General features: G+C 48.8%; 1 protein-coding gene across 1 annotated transcript in view; it reads left to right on the top strand.

Moving 5' to 3' along the window:
- exoc6b (exocyst complex component 6B) overlaps positions 1–15,605 on the top strand; it is a 563,998-nt gene that overhangs the window by 388,609 nt on the left and 159,784 nt on the right. Inside the window, exon 13 of the mRNA XM_078404240.1 lies at positions 2,239–2,336. Coding sequence (XP_078260366.1) covers positions 2,239–2,336 — 98 coding nt within the window. The remainder of the gene's footprint in view (positions 1–2,238; positions 2,337–15,605) is intronic.

Raw genomic sequence — 15,605 nt, 5'->3', positions numbered from 1 at the left:
ATATGATCATGGCTGATCATCCAGTTCAGTAACCTGTACCTGCCTTCTCTCCATACCCCCTGATCCCTTTAGCCACAAGGGCCACATCTAACTCCCTCTTAAATATAGCCAATGAACTGGCCTCAACTACCTTCTGTGGCAGAGAATTCCACAGACTCACCACTCTCTGTATGAAGAAATGTTTTCTCATCTCGGTCCTAAAAGACTTCCCCCTTATCCTTAAGCTGTGACCCCTGGTTCTGGACTCCCCCAACATCGGGAACAATCTTCCCGCATTTAGCCTCTCCAACCCCTTAAGAATTTTATATGTTTCTATAAGATCCCCCCTCAGTCTTCTAAATTCCAGCGAGTACAAACCTAGTCTATCCAGTCTTTCTTCATATGAAAGTCCCGCCATCCCAGGGATCAATCTGGTGAACCTTCTCTGTACTCCCTCTAAGGCAAGAACGTCTTTCCTCAGATTAGGAGACCAAAACTGCACACAATACGCCAGGTGCTGTCTCACCAAGGCCCTGTACAACTGCAGTAGAACTTCCCTGCTCCTAAACTCAAATCCTCTTGCTATGAATGCCAACATACCATTCGCTTTCTTCACTGCCTGCTGCACCTGCACGCTTGCTTTCAATGACTGGTGCACCATGACACCCAGGTCACGTTGCATCTCCCCTTTTCCTAATCGGTCACCATTCAGGTAATACTCTGCTTTCCTGTTCTTGCCGCCAAAGTGGTACAGGGCCCTGGTGAGAGCACACCTATTGTTTGCAGTTTTGGTCTCCTAATTTGAGGAAGGACATCCTTGCTTTGAGGCAGTGCAGCGTAGGTTCACCAGGTTAATCCCCGGGATGGCGGGACTGTCATATGAAGAAAGATTGGAAAGGCTGGGCTTGTATTCACTGGAGTTTAGAAGGATGAGAGGGAATCTTATAGAGACGTATAAAATTATTAAAGGATTAGACAGGCTAGATGCAGGAAAAATGTTCCCAATGTTGGGGGAACCAGAACCAGGGGCCACAGTCTAAGAATAAAGGGGAGGACATTTAAAACTGAAGTGAGAAGAAACTTTTTCACCCAGAGAGTTGTGAATTTGTGGAATTCTCTGCCACAGAGGACAGTGGAGGCCAATTCACTGGATGGATTTAAGAGAGAGTTAGATAGAGCTCTAGGGGCTAGTGGAATCAAGGGATATGGGGAGAAGGCAGGCACGGGTTACTGACGGTAGATGATCAGCCATGAACACAATGAATGGCGGTGCTGGCTCGAAGGGCCAAATGGCCTTCTCCTGCATCTATTTTCTATGTTTCTATATATATCATATCATCATATCATATATCTACAGCCGGAAACAGGCCTTTTCGGCCCTCCAAGTCCGTGCCGCCCAGTGATCCCCGTACACTAACACTATCCTACACCCACTAGGGACAATTTTTACATTTACCCAGCCAATTAACCTACATACCTGTACGTCTTTGGAGTGTGGGAGGAAACCGAAGATCTCGGAGAAAACCCATGCAGGTCACGGGGAGAACGTACAAACTCCTTACAGTGCAGCACCCGTAGTCAGGATCGAACCTGTGTCTCCGGCGCTGCATTCGCTGTAAAGCAGCATCTCTACCGCTGCGCATACTCACAAATACAGCAACTCTACCGCTGCGCACACATACTCACAAATACATACATATATATATATCCACATACCTGTCCAAATGTTTCTATCACTTTCGCAAGTTGACATAACTTTATAAGGTGGCGTCCAGAACCAGGTGGCCACACAGTTTAAGAATAAGGAGTAGGCTATTTAGGACTGAGATGAGGAAAAACCTTTTCACCCAGAGAGTTGTGAATCTGTGGAATTCTCTGCCACAGAAGGCAGTGGAGGCCAATTCACTGGATGTTTTCAAGAGAGAGTTAGATAGAGCTCCTTGGGCTAAAGGAATCAAGGGGTATGGGGAGAAAGCAAGAACAGGGTACTGATTTTGGATGATCAGCCATAATCGTGTTGAATGGCGGTGCTGGCTCGAAGGGCCGAATGACCGCCTCCTGCACCTATTGTCTATGTTTCTACGTTGCGATAGTGCATGCGATGTTCTACTTTCCCCACATTGTATGTTCGTTTCTTAGTACCTGAACTGATGTACAGCACTTTGGTCAACGTGGGTTGTTTTTAAATGTCCTACACAAATAAAATTGACTTGACTTGACAAAGGACTGGTATCTAAAGGAGTTGCTTTGGATTTGCAGGGATATGGGTTCCCGGTCAATCAGTACTTTGACATGCTGTTGGAGATTCGTGATCAGTATGGAGAGATTCTGCTCAAGAAGTGGTCCGGAGTCTTCAGGTAAGAAATCATTAGATGTGGTTCATGACTTCATAAGGTCTAGTTTTTTAGTTTTCAGTTTTAGAGATACAGCGTGGAAACAGGCCCTTTCGGCCCACCGGGTCCGCGCCGCCCAGCGATCCCCACACACTAACACTATCCTACACACACTAGGGACAATTTTTACATTTACCAAGCCGATTAACCAGCAAACCTGCATGTCTTTGGAGCGTGGGAGGAAACCGAAGATCTCGGAGAAAACCCACGCAGGTCACGGGGAGAACGTACAAACCCCGTACAGACGGCGCCCGTATTCGGGATGGAACCCGGGTCTCCGGCGCTGCATTCGCTGTAAGGCAGCAACTCTACCGTGACCGCCCTAAGAGTGAAATAGTTACCCCTCAGATTCCTGTAGTAATAAAGTGCTTAAGTATGCAATAGCCCATCTACACCTGTTAAATCTTTTCCCCTGCAGTTGCACCTGCAGTTCCTTCCTGCACAATGATGTTCTGGGTCCCCAGGGCCAGCATCACCTTCCTGTCGCTGTGTGTTGGGGTCGGTGGGTGTGTGGACTTGGGTTGTGGATAGGGGTTGCCAACTATCTCACTCCCCAATAAGGGACAAGGTGACGTCGCCGCCCCGAGCCCCACGTGACCCCAGCCAGCGGCCACATGCTCCCGCTCCACCAATAGCGGCCACCCGGGCCGGGAGGCGGGTTCCTACGCAACCTCCGTCTGACCCAGAATGTCCGGAGCTAAAATGTCAGAAACCTAGAATGTCAGAACCTAAACTTTCGGGACCTAAACTGTCGGGACCTATCGCGTCCGGACCTACAGTGTCGGGGCCTACAGTGTCGGGGCCTACAGTGTCGGGTCCTACAGTGTCGGGGTCTACAGCGTCCGGGCCTACAGTGTCCAGGCCTACAGTGTCTGGACCTACAGTGTCGGGGCCTACAGTGTCCGGGCCTACAGTGTCCGTGCCTACAGTGTCCGTGCCTACAGTGTCCGGGCCTACAGCATTGCGGCCTACAGTGTCCAGGTCTACAGTGTCGAGGCCTACAATGTCCGGACCTACAGCATCCGGGCCTGCAATGTCCGGGCCTACAGTGTCGGGGCCTACAGTTGGAGGGGCCTACAGCGTCCGGACCTACAGTTGTAGGGGCCTACAGTGTCCAGGCGTACAGTGTCCGGGCCTACAGTGTCCGGGCCTACAGTGTCCGGGCCTACAGCGCTCCCCGGGCCTAATACGGGACAAGGGCGGTCCCGTATGGGACAAACCAATTTAACCCAAAATACGGGATGTCCCGGCTAATATGGGACAGTTGGCAACACTAGTTGTGGACGTTGGGGAAAGCACAGCCAAAGGCAGCTGTCAGGACAACACGGGGTGAAGTTTGCTCAACCTCAAGCTGTCACAGTGATTAAAACTTTTATTGGCTATTTTTCTTTAATTCCTCGTTTATTATTTCTTGCGCTGGACCAGAACCGTGAACCTGTTGCGCGGGCCAAAGAAAAACTTAACACACGCCGTAAATCCCCCCTCTCCTTCGCGCCAACACGCACTGATCCTGTAAGCAGAGCGGCCAAATAAACAGCTGGAGGAACTCAGCGGGTCAGGCAGCATCTGTGGAGGCAAAGCAGTGGGTAGGACGGAACTGCAGATGCTGGTTTATACCGAAGACAGACACAAAATGCTGGAGTAACTCAGCGGGACAGGCAGCATCTCTGGAGAAAGATCAGTCTGAAGAACGATTCGGACCTGAAACGTCACCCATTACTCCAGCACTTTGTGTCTCTCAGAGGGAAGGTCGATGTTTTGGGTCAAGACCCTGCCTCAGGTCACTGTGTGGTTCTGTGTGTGTGTGTGTGTCTAAGTGTGTGTGTGTGCCTGTAGGTGCGTGTGCCTGTATGTGTGTGTGTGCAGGTGTGTGTCTGTGCAGGTGTGTGTGTGTGTGTCTGTGTGTGTGAGTATGTGTTTGTGTGTGAGTATGTGTGTGTGTGTGTGTGTGAGTATGTGTGTGTGTGAGTATGTGTGTGGGTGTGTGTGTGTGTGTGTGTGTGCAGGTGTGTGTCTGTGCAGGTGTGTGTCTGCAGGTGTGTGTGTCTGCAGGTGTGTGTGTGTCTGCAGGTGTGTGTGTGTGTGTGTGTGTGTGTGTGTGTGAGTATGGGTGCGTGTGTCTGTCTGCGTGTGTCTGCGTGTGTTTGTGTGTGTGTGTGTTGTGTGCATGTATGTGTGTGCGTGTGTTTTTGCTGTATGTGTGTGCGTGTGTGGGCATGTATGTGTGCGTGTGTTTGTGCTGTATGTGTGTGTGTGTGTGTGTGTGTGTGGATGTATGTGTGTGTTTGTGCTGTTTGTGTGTGTGCGTGTGTGTGTGCATGTGTGTGTGTGCGTGTTTGTGTGCGTGTGTTTGTGCTGTATGTGTGTGTGTCTCTGCAGTTGTGCGTGTGTTTGTGCAGTATGTGTGCGCGCGTGTGTTTATGCTGTGTGTGTGTGCGTGTGTTTGTGCTGTATGTGTGTGTGTGGGTTGTACTGCACAGAAACAGGCCCTATGGCCCAATGCATCCATGGCGAACAAGGAATTCCATCTAAGCTAATCTGTATTTGCCTGTATCCTAACGAAGGGCCCAGACCTAAAACACCGCCAATCCATGTCCACCAGAGATGCTGCCTGACCCGCTGAGTTACTCCAGCACTCTGTGAAACGTCACCTATCCATGTTCTCCACAGATGCTGCCTGACCCGCTGAGTTACTCCAGCACTTTATATTCAGAGCCAGGGGCCACAACAGTTTAAGAATAAGAGGTCGGCCATTTAGAACGGAGATGAGGAAAAACCTTTTCAGTCAGAGAGTTGTGAATCTGTGGAATTCTCTGCCTCAGAAGGCAGTGAAGACCGGTTCTCTGAATGCATTCAAGAGAGAGCTAGATAGAGCTCTTAAGGATAGCGGAGTCAGGGGGTATGGGGAGAAGGCAGGAACGGGGTACTGATTGAGAATGATCAGCCATGATCACAGTGAATGGCGGTGCGTACAGGCTCGTAGGGCCGAATGGCCTCCTCCTGCACCTATTGTCTATTGTCTATGTATTCTACGCAAGATCATGAGAACAGAAGACATAGGAGCAGAATTATGGCTGATCTATCTCTCCCTCTCAACGCCATTCCCCTGCCTTCTCCCATAACCCCTGACACCTGTACTAATAAAGAATTTGTCATTTTCCGCCTTAAAAATATCCACTGACTTGGCCTCCACAGCCTTCTGTGGCAATGAATTCCACAGATTCACCGTCCTCTGAAAAAATTTGTCCTCATCTCATTTTTAAAGTTACTTCCTTTTATTCTGTAGCTTTGGGCTCTGGTCCTAGACACAGGAATAGAGTTGGACCATTCAGCACATCGAGTGGACTCCACCATTCAATCATGGCTAATGAGCCTTTTTCTCTCAACCCCATTCTCCTGCCTCTTCCAGCATCTGCCGTTCCATGTGTTTCCCTCTGAATCAACCTCATCTGTCCAGGTGCGTGTGAATGTTTGTGCCTGTGTGTGTGTGTGTGCGTGCGTGCGTGTTTTTGTGTGTGCACGAGCATGCATGCATGCGTGTCAGTATATGTGCATGAGTGTGAATGCGTGTGCGTGCATACGTGTGTGTGCATCCATGCGTGATTGTGCATGCGTGAGCCTGGGCACGTGTGTGTGTGTGCATGTGTGAGCGTGAGAGTGTGGTGTGCGTCGTATGTATGTGTCCGTGTGTGTGTGTGCATGTGTGCGTGAGTTTGTGCATGCGCTGGCGTGCGAACGTGTGCTTGCATGTGTGTGTGTGCATATGCATGCATGTGTGCATATGTGCGTGCATGCATGTGTGTGTTTGCATACATGTGTGCACATGCATGTGTGTGCGTACGTGTGTGCGCATGCCTGTGTGTGTGTATATGTGTGTGTGTGTGTATGTGTATGCGCATGCTTGTGTGTGCGTATAAGTGTGTGTGTGCCTATGTGTGTGCGCATGCCTGTGTGCGTATATTTGTGTGTGTGTGCATACGTGTGTGTGCATGCCTGTTTGTGTGCGTATATGCGTGTGTGTTCATATATGTGTGCGTGTGTGCGTACGTGAGTGCATATGCCTGTGTGTGTGTGTGTGTGTGTGTGTACATGCCTGTGTGTGTGTGCGAATACGTGTGTGTGTGTGCACATGCCTGTGTGTGTGCGCATGCCTGAGTGTGTGTGTGTGTATGTGTATGTGTGTGTACATTCCTGTGTGTGTGCATATATGTGTGCGTGTGTGTGTGCGTACGTGTGTGTGCGCATGCCTGAATGTGCATATATGTGTGTGTGTGTGTGTGCTTACGTGTGTGTGTGCACATGCCTGAGTGTGTGCGTATGTGTGTGTGTGTGTGCGTATATGTGTGTGTGCGTACGTGTGTGTGTGCGCATGCCTGTGTGTGTGCGTGTATATGTGTGTGTGTGCGTATGTGTGTATGTGCGTACGTGTGTGCGCATGCCTGTGTGTGTGTGTGCGTACGTGTGTTGCGCATGCTTGTGTGTGCGTATAAGTGTGTGTGCGTACGTGTGTGCGCGTATATGTGCGTGCGCGTGTGTGTGCGTGCGCGTGTGTGCATATATGTGTGTGTGTGTGCGTACGTGTGTGTGCGCATGCCTGTGTGTGTGCGCGTATATGTGCGTGTGTGTGCGCGTGTGTGTGCGTATATGTGCGTGTGTGTGCGTACGTGTGTGTGCGCATGCCTGTGTGTGCGTGCATATCTGTGCAGGAGCTAGGTGGAATTTCTGGTGAAGATCTTGGCAGCACACTCAGGTCAACATCCAAGAGCTGAGCACACACACACACACACACACACACACACACACACACACACACACACACACACACACACACACACACACACACACACACACACACACACACACACACACACACAAGCCCCATTTCCTGCCCCTTTCTGCCTCATCCTGTGCAGCTTTTCCTCGGTGATAAATCTACAGCCAGATTTACTCTCCAGTGGCGGCTAAACGCAATGTGGTGGATGTTCTGTTTGACTTTGAACTTTTGAAGTTTGGACTGCCTGAGCAGACTGACTTCTTGGCAGCCCCAGTTGTGTACAATTAGGTGGAGTTTTCTTAGCTGTGCACGTTGGACTCTGCTGTGACATTCCACCTTGTTAGACGACAGACGGGTGGGCTGTGAAATGGAACCCAATCCCCCGGCCAAAGTAACCCTTCAGTTTAGTTTTAGTTCAGATTAGAGATACAGCGCAGAAACAGGCCCTTCTGCCCACCGAGTCCGTGCCTCCCCGCGATCCTATACACACACACAGACTAGAAAACATAGACAATAGGTGCAGGAGGAGGCCATTCAGCCCTTCGAGCCAGCACTGCCATTCATTGTGATCATGGCTGATCATCCACAATAAGTAACCCGTTTCTGCCTTGTCCCCACACCCCTTGATTCCGCTAGCCCCTAGGGCTCTATCCGACTCTCTTTTAAATTCATCCAGTGAATCGGCCTCCACTGCCAACTATTTTACAATTTTACCGAAGACAATTAACCATCAAACCTGCACGTCTTTGAAGTGTGGGAGGAAACCGGAGCACCCGGAGAAAACCCTCGCATGTCACGGGGAGAACGTGCAAACTCCGTACAGACAGCACCCGTAGTCGGGATAGAATGCGGGTTTCTGGCGCTGTAAGGCAGCAAATCTGCCTCTGTGCCTCTGACTTAAGCCCGCGCTCCACTTAAATGGACACATTCAGGAGCGGTTCTAAACTACTATATAGTCAAGAGAGTAAATAGTCTCGCTTTTAGAGAGTTGTAAATCTGTGGAATTCTCTTCCTCAGAAGGCAGTGGAGGCCAATTCTCTGGATACTTTCAAGAGAGAGCTAGATAGAGCTCTTAAGGATAGCGGAGTCAGGGGGTATGGGGAGAAGGCAGGAACGGGGTACAGATTGAGAATGATCAGCCATGATCACATTGAATGGCGGTGCTGGCTCGAAGGGCCGAATGGCCTCCTCCTGCACCTATTGTCTATTGTCTATGGTCTGTTGTCTATTGTCTATTGTCTATGGTCTGTTGTCTACATACCTCATTGTGCAGTGACCTGCGGACTATCCTTGATTGGACTTTACTGGCTTTACCTTGCACTCAATGTTATTCCGTTATCATGTATCATCTATACACTGTAAATGGCTCGATTGTAATCATGCACAGTCTTTCTGCGGACCGGATAGCACGCAACAAAAGCTTTTCACTGTACCTCGGTACACGTGACGATGAACTAAACTGAGTGTTAAACAATTAAATCAGGTGATAATGAAGGACAACTGAATGGCCGACATTTTGTGTAAGAAGGAACTGCAGATGCTTGTTTAAACCGAAGATGGACACAAAATGCAGGAGTAACTCAGCGGGACAGGCAGCATCTCTGGAGAGAAGGAATGGAAACATAGAAACATAGAAACATAGAAAGTAGGTGCAGGAGTAGGCCATTCGGCCCTTCGAGCCTGCACCGCCATTCAATGTGATCATGGCTGATCCTCCAACTCAGTATCCCCTACCTGCCTTCTCTCCATACCCCCTGATCCCTTTAGCCACAAGGGCCACATCTAACTACCTCTTAAATATATCCAATGAACTGGCCTCAACTACCTTCTGTGGCAGAGAATTCCACAGATTCACCACTCTGTGTGAAAAAAACCTTTCACATCTTGGTCCTAAAAGACTTCCCCCTTATCCTTAAACTGTGACCCCTGGTTCTGGACTTCCCCAACATCGGGAACAATCTTCCTGCATCTAGCCTGTCCAACCCCTTAAGAATGCTGTAAGTTTCTATAAGATCCCCCCTCAATCTTCTAAATTCCAGCGAGTACAAGCCGAGTCTATCCAGTCTTTCTTCATATGAAAGTCCTGCCATCCCAGGAATCAATCTGGTGAACCTTCTCTGTACTCCCTCTATGGCAAGAATAGGTGACGTTCTTCAGATCCAAATCCACATCCCTCCAAACCTGTCCTCTCCACGTACCTATCTAAATGTCTCTTAAACGTTGCGATCGTACCTGAGTCAACTACCTCCTCCGACAGCTCGTTCCATACACCCACCACCCTATGTATTAAAAAGTCACCCCTCAGATTCCTATTAAATCTTTCCCGCCCCTCGCCTTAAACCTTGAAACACCTAATTTATGCAATTTACTACCAAATTTAACATTAAAAAAATTACTCAAAATTGACGGAATAACTCAGCGGGTCAGGCAGCATCTCTGGAGAAAAGGAATAGGTGATGTTTCTGGTTAAGACCCTTCTTCAGACCCGTGTGATGAAGGGTCTCGACCCGAAACGTCACCCGTTCCTTCTCTCCAGAGATGCTGCCTGACCCGCTGAGTTACTCCAGCACTCTGTGAAACGTCACAATAGACAATAGACAATAGACAATAGGTGCAGGAGTAGGCCATTCAGCCCTTCGAGCCAGCACCGCCATTCAATGCGATCATGGCTGATCACTCTCAATCAGTACCCCGTTCCTGCCTTCTCCCCATACCCCCTCACTCCGCTATCCTTAAGAGCTCTATCCAGCTCTCTCTTGAAAGCATCCAACGAACTGGCCTCCACTGCCCTCTGAGGCAGAGAATTCCACACCTTCACCACTCTCTGACTGAAAAAGTTCTTCCTCATCTCCGTTCTAAATGGCCTACCCCTTATTCTCAAACTGTGGCCCCTTGTTCTGGACTCCCCCAACATTGGGAACATGTTATCTGCCTCTAATGTGTCCAATCCCCTAATTATCTTATATGTTTCAATAAGATCCCCCCTCATCCTTCTAAATTCCAGTGTATACAAGCCCAATCGCTCCAGCCTTTCAACATACGACAGTCCCGCCATTCCGGGAATTAACCTAGTGAACCTACGCTGCACGCCCTCCATAGCAAGAACATCCTTCCTCAAATTTGGAGACCAAAACTGCACACAGTACTCCAGGTGCGGTCTCACCAGGGCCCGGTACAACTGTAGAAGGACCTCTTTGCTCCTATACTCAACTCCTCTTGTTACGAAGGCCAACATTCCATTGGCTTTCTTCACTGCCTGCTGAACCTGCATGCTTCCTTTCATTGACTGATGCACTAGGACACCCAGATCTCGTTGAACTCCCCCTCCTCCTAACTTGACACCATTCAGATAATAATCTGCCTTTCTATTCTTACTTCCAAAGTGAATAACCTCACACTTATCTACATTAAACTGCATCTGCCATGTATCCGCCCACTCACACAACCTGTCCAAGTCACCCTGCAGCCTTATTGCATCTTCCTCACAATTCACACTACCCCCCAACTTAGTATCATCTGCAAATTTGCTAATGGTACTTTTAATCCCTTCGTCTAAGTCATTAATGTATATCGTAAATAGCTGGGGTCCCAGCACCGAACCTTGCGGTACCCCACTGGTCACTGCCTGCCATTCCGAAAGGGACCCATTTATCCCCACTCTTTGCTTTCTGTCTGTCAACCAATTTTCTATCCATGTCAGTACCCTACCCCCAATACCATGTGCCCTAATTTTGCCCACTAATCTCCTATGTGGGACCTTGTCGAAGGCTTTCTGAAAGTCGAGGTACACCACATCCACTGACTCTCCCTTGTCAATTTTCCTAGTTACATCCTCAAAAAATTCCAGTAGATTTGTCAAGCATGATTTCCCCTTCGTAAATCCATGCTGACTCGGAATGATCCCGTTACTGCTATCCAAATGCTCAGCAATTTCGTCTTTTATAATTGACTCCAGCATCTTCCCCACCACTGATGTCAGACTAACTGGTCTATAATTACCCGTTTTCTCTCTCCCTCCTTTCTTAAAAAGTGGGATAACATTTGCTATCCTCCAATCCACAGGAACTGATCCTGAATCTATAGAACATTGAAAAATGATCTCCAATGCTTCCACTATTTCTAGAGCCACCTCCTTAAGTACTCTGGGATGCAGACCATCAGGCCCTGGGGATTTATCAGCCTTCAGTCCCATCAGTCTACCCAAAACCATTTCCTGCCTAATGTGGATTTCACCTATCCATGTTCTCCACAGATGCTGCCTGACCCGCTGAGTTACTCCAGCACTCTGTGAAACGTCACCTATCCATGTTCTCCAGAGATGCTGCCTGACCCGCTGTTACTCCAGCATTTTGGGCCTACCTTTGGCTCACGTTTCGTTCTTTCACAGAGTACGTCTACCACGCCAGTTGTGCACGGGGGGTTTACGTTATTGAAAAGCAGCACGTAATTCAAAAACATGTCAATTAATCACATTCACAGTTAGACAGGCACGTGGATAGGACAGGTTTGGAGGGATATGGATCAAACGCAGGCAGGGGGACTAGCGTAGCTGGGACATTGTTGGGCCGGTGTGGGCGAGTTGGGCTGAAGGGCCTGTTTCCACACTGTGTCACTCTATGACTCTATGACATCGATACATTTAAACAGGGGTAAATTTGAGCCCTTTATTTCAATAAAATACAGCGCATCAATTCAGTATTTTAAAGTTTAAACCGAGGGGGGTTAATCTTCCTATGAACCCGAGGGGTAACTTTTTTACACAGAGGGTGGTGGGTGTATGGAACGAGCTGCCGGAGGAGGTAGTTGGGGCAGGGACTGTCGCAACGTTTAAGAATCATTGTCACAGGTACATAGATAGGACAGGGTGGTTTGGAGGGGTATGGGCCAAACGCAGGCAGGTGGGACTAGTGTGGCTGGGACATGTGGGCTGATGGGCCTGTTTCCACGCTGCGTGACTGTATGACACCTGTTGTTTTGCTCACCATTCAGGTGATGCTTGTCCGCACCACAGTGGGGAATGCGCTGACAACACATCTCACCTGTAGGTGTCTAGCACTCTCATGCAACCACTTGAGCCAGAATCTGGTGGCGCAGCGGTAGAGTTGCTGCCTCACAGCGCCAGAGACCCGGTTCCACCCCGACTATGGGTGCTGTCTGTACGGAGTTTGTACCTTCCCCCCGTGACCTGCGTGGGTTTTCTCCGAGATCTTCCTTTTCCTCCCACACTCCAAAGACGTGCAGGATTGTAGGTTAATTCTGAGGAATTCTCTGCCTCAGAAGGCAGTGGAGGCCAATTCTCTGAATACATTCAAGAGAGAGCTGGATAGAGCTCTTAAGTCATGATCGTGTTGAATGGCGGTGCTGGCTTGAAATGGCCTCCTCCTGCACCTATTGTCTGTGTTTCTACGTTGCGATAGTGCATGCGATGTTCTACTTTCCCCACATTGTATGTTCGTTTCTTAGTACCTGAACTGATGTACAGCACTTTGGTCAACGTGGGGTTGTGTTTAAATGTGCTATACAAATAAAATTGACTTGACTTGACTTGACTTAAGGATAGCGGAGTCAGGGGGTATGGGGAGAAGGTAGGAACGGGGTACTGATTGAGAATGATCACATTGAATGGTGGTGCTGGCTCGAAGGGCCGAATGGCCTCCTCCTGCACCTATTGTCTATTGTCTATTGTCTATTGGCTTGGTGTTAATGTGAATTGTCCCCGGTGTGTTTGGTTGAGTTTTAGTTTCGAGATACAGCGAGGAAACAGGCCCTTCTGCCCACCGATGTCCGTACTGACCTGCGATCCCCGCACATTAGCTCAAGCCTACACACACTAGGGATAGTTTTGCACTCATACCAAGTATGCAAGCCCACGCCAATTAACCTACACACCTGCACGTCCGTGGAGTGTGGGAGGAAACTGACGATCTCGGAGAAAACCCACGCAGGTCACGGGGAGAACGTACAATCTCCGTACAAACAGCACCCGTAGTCGGGATGGAACCCGGGTCTCCGGCGCTGCATTCGCTGTAAGGCAGTGACTCTACCGCTGCGCCACCGTGCGTAGTGTGTGTAGGGTAGTGCTAGCGTGCAGGGATCGCTGGTCGGCCCAGACTCGGTGGGCCGAAGGGCCTGTTTCCGCGCCGAATCTCTCAAGCAAACTAAACTGAACTAAAATGGGTGGGGAGGAACTGCAGGCTGCTGGTTTAAACCGAAGATAGACACAAAAAGCTGGAGTAACTCAGCGGGACAGGCAGCATCTCCGGAGAGAAGGAACGGGTGACGTTTTGGGTCGAGACCCTTCTTCAGACACAAAATGGGAAAATAACGCAGACTGATGAATGAATGCACAAAATAACTCCTGGCACCTGCAGACAATATTGGAGTCAAACTTCTACAGGCTCTTTGATTGATACTTTATCCCCCTCAAAAAAACAGCAAGCCATAATTTTGGTTTTATCATGAATAGCATTATTAAAGAATAAGCTTTACATCTGTTACTTTTTAAAGGATTAGCGTAGACTGCAGCAGTAGAATGGTCTGTTGTATTTTATATGGCATATGCTCACAAAAACACATACTCTAACTTCACTGAAGCAGCAAAGCAAGAACTTTTACTGGTGTAATGATGGAAGTGGTACCTAGATGTCCTGCCTATTGAGGCGCCGTTCTGCAGCTCTGCAAGTCTTTGGTTTAGAGACACAGCGCGGAAACAGGCCCTACGGCCCACCGGGTCCGCGCCGACCAGCGATCCCCGCACCCACTGGGGACAATTTTTACATTTATACCAAGCCAATTAACCTACAAACCCACACGTCTTCGGAGTGTGGGAGGAAACCGAAGATCTAGGAGAAAACCCACGCAGGTCACGGGGAGAACGTACAAACTCCGCACAGACGGCGCCCGTAGTCGGGATGGAACCCGGGTCTCCGGCGCTGCATTCGCTGTAAGGCGGCAACTCTACCGCTGCGCCACCGTGACCGGAAAGTCTCTGGTGAGGCATCTTTTAGCTTTACAAACATAAGTTTATTCAGTTTAGTTTACTGTCACGTGTACTGAGGTACAGTGAACAGCTTTTGTTGCGTGCTAACCAGTCAGCGGAAAGAGTATACGTAGAAACATTGAAACATAGAAAATAGGTGCAGGAGGAGGCCATTCGGCCCTTCGAGCCAACACCGCCATTGAATGTGATCATGGCTGATCATCTAAAATCAGTACCCCGTTCCTGCTTTTTCCCCATATCCCGTAATTCTTTTAGCCTTAACAGCTAAATCTAACTCTTTCTTGAAAACATCCAGTGAATTTGCCTCCACCTCCTTCTGTGGCAGGGAATTCCACAGATTCACAACTCTCTGGGTGAAAAAGTGTTTCCTCATCTCAGTCCTAAATGGCCCCCCCTTTATTCCTAAACTGTGTGGCTCCTGGTTCTGGACTCCCCCAACATCGGGAACTTTTTTCCTGCATCTAGCCTATCCAATCCCTTAAGAATTTTACATGTTTCCATAAGATCCCCTCTCATCCTTCTAAATTCCAGTAAATACACACCCAGTCGATCCATTCTTTCATGATTACAGTCAGGCCATTCACTGTGTACAGATACATGATATAGGAAATAACGTTTAGTGCAAGGTTTTACAACATAGCCCAGACCATCACGCAAACCTCTTTCCATTCCAGCCTGAAGAAGGGTCTCGACCCGAAACGTCACCCATCCTTTTATCTCCAGAGATGCAGCCTGACCCGCTGAGTACTTTGTGTCAACCTCCCTTCCATTGACTCCATCCACACCTCACGCTGCCTCGGCAAGGCCAGCAGCATCATCAAGGACCAGTCTCACCCCGGCCACTCCCTCTTCTCCCCTCTCCCATCGGGCAAGAGGTACAGAAGTGTGAAAACGCACACCTCCAGATTCAGGGACAGTTTCTTCCTAGCTGTTATCAGGCAACTGAACCATCCTACCACAACCAGAGAGCAGTGCTGAACTACTATCTACCTCATTGGTGACCCTCGGACTATCTTTAATCGGACTTCACTAGGCTTTATCTTGCACTAAACATCATACACTTTATCTTGTATCCTGTACACTGTGGACAGCTTGATTCTAATCGTGTGTTGTCTTTCTGCTGACTGGATGGCACGCAACAACAAAGCTTTTCACTGTACCTCGGTACACATGACAATGATAAACTAAACTACACAAAGTTTATTTACAGGTACAAAATCACAGTGAAAACACTAGACTAAGGAGAGACCTATCTAAAAAAGGAATAGATATATGTATCAAATTACATAGAAACATAGAAAATAGGTGCCGGCCATTCGAACCTTCGAGCCTTTCGATATGATCACGGCTAATCATCCAAAATCAGCACCCCGTTCCTGCCTTCGCCCATATCCCTTGATTTCATTAGCCCTGAGAGCTGTATCCAACTCTCTCTTGAAAACATCCAGTGAATTGGCCT

This window comes from Rhinoraja longicauda, chromosome 1 (genome assembly GCF_053455715.1).
Source record: "Rhinoraja longicauda isolate Sanriku21f chromosome 1, sRhiLon1.1, whole genome shotgun sequence".
Classification (NCBI taxonomy): Eukaryota; Metazoa; Chordata; class Chondrichthyes; order Rajiformes; family Arhynchobatidae; genus Rhinoraja; species Rhinoraja longicauda.
The sequence above is the reverse complement of the archived record's forward strand: the minus strand, read 5'-3'. Positions and strand labels throughout refer to the sequence as shown.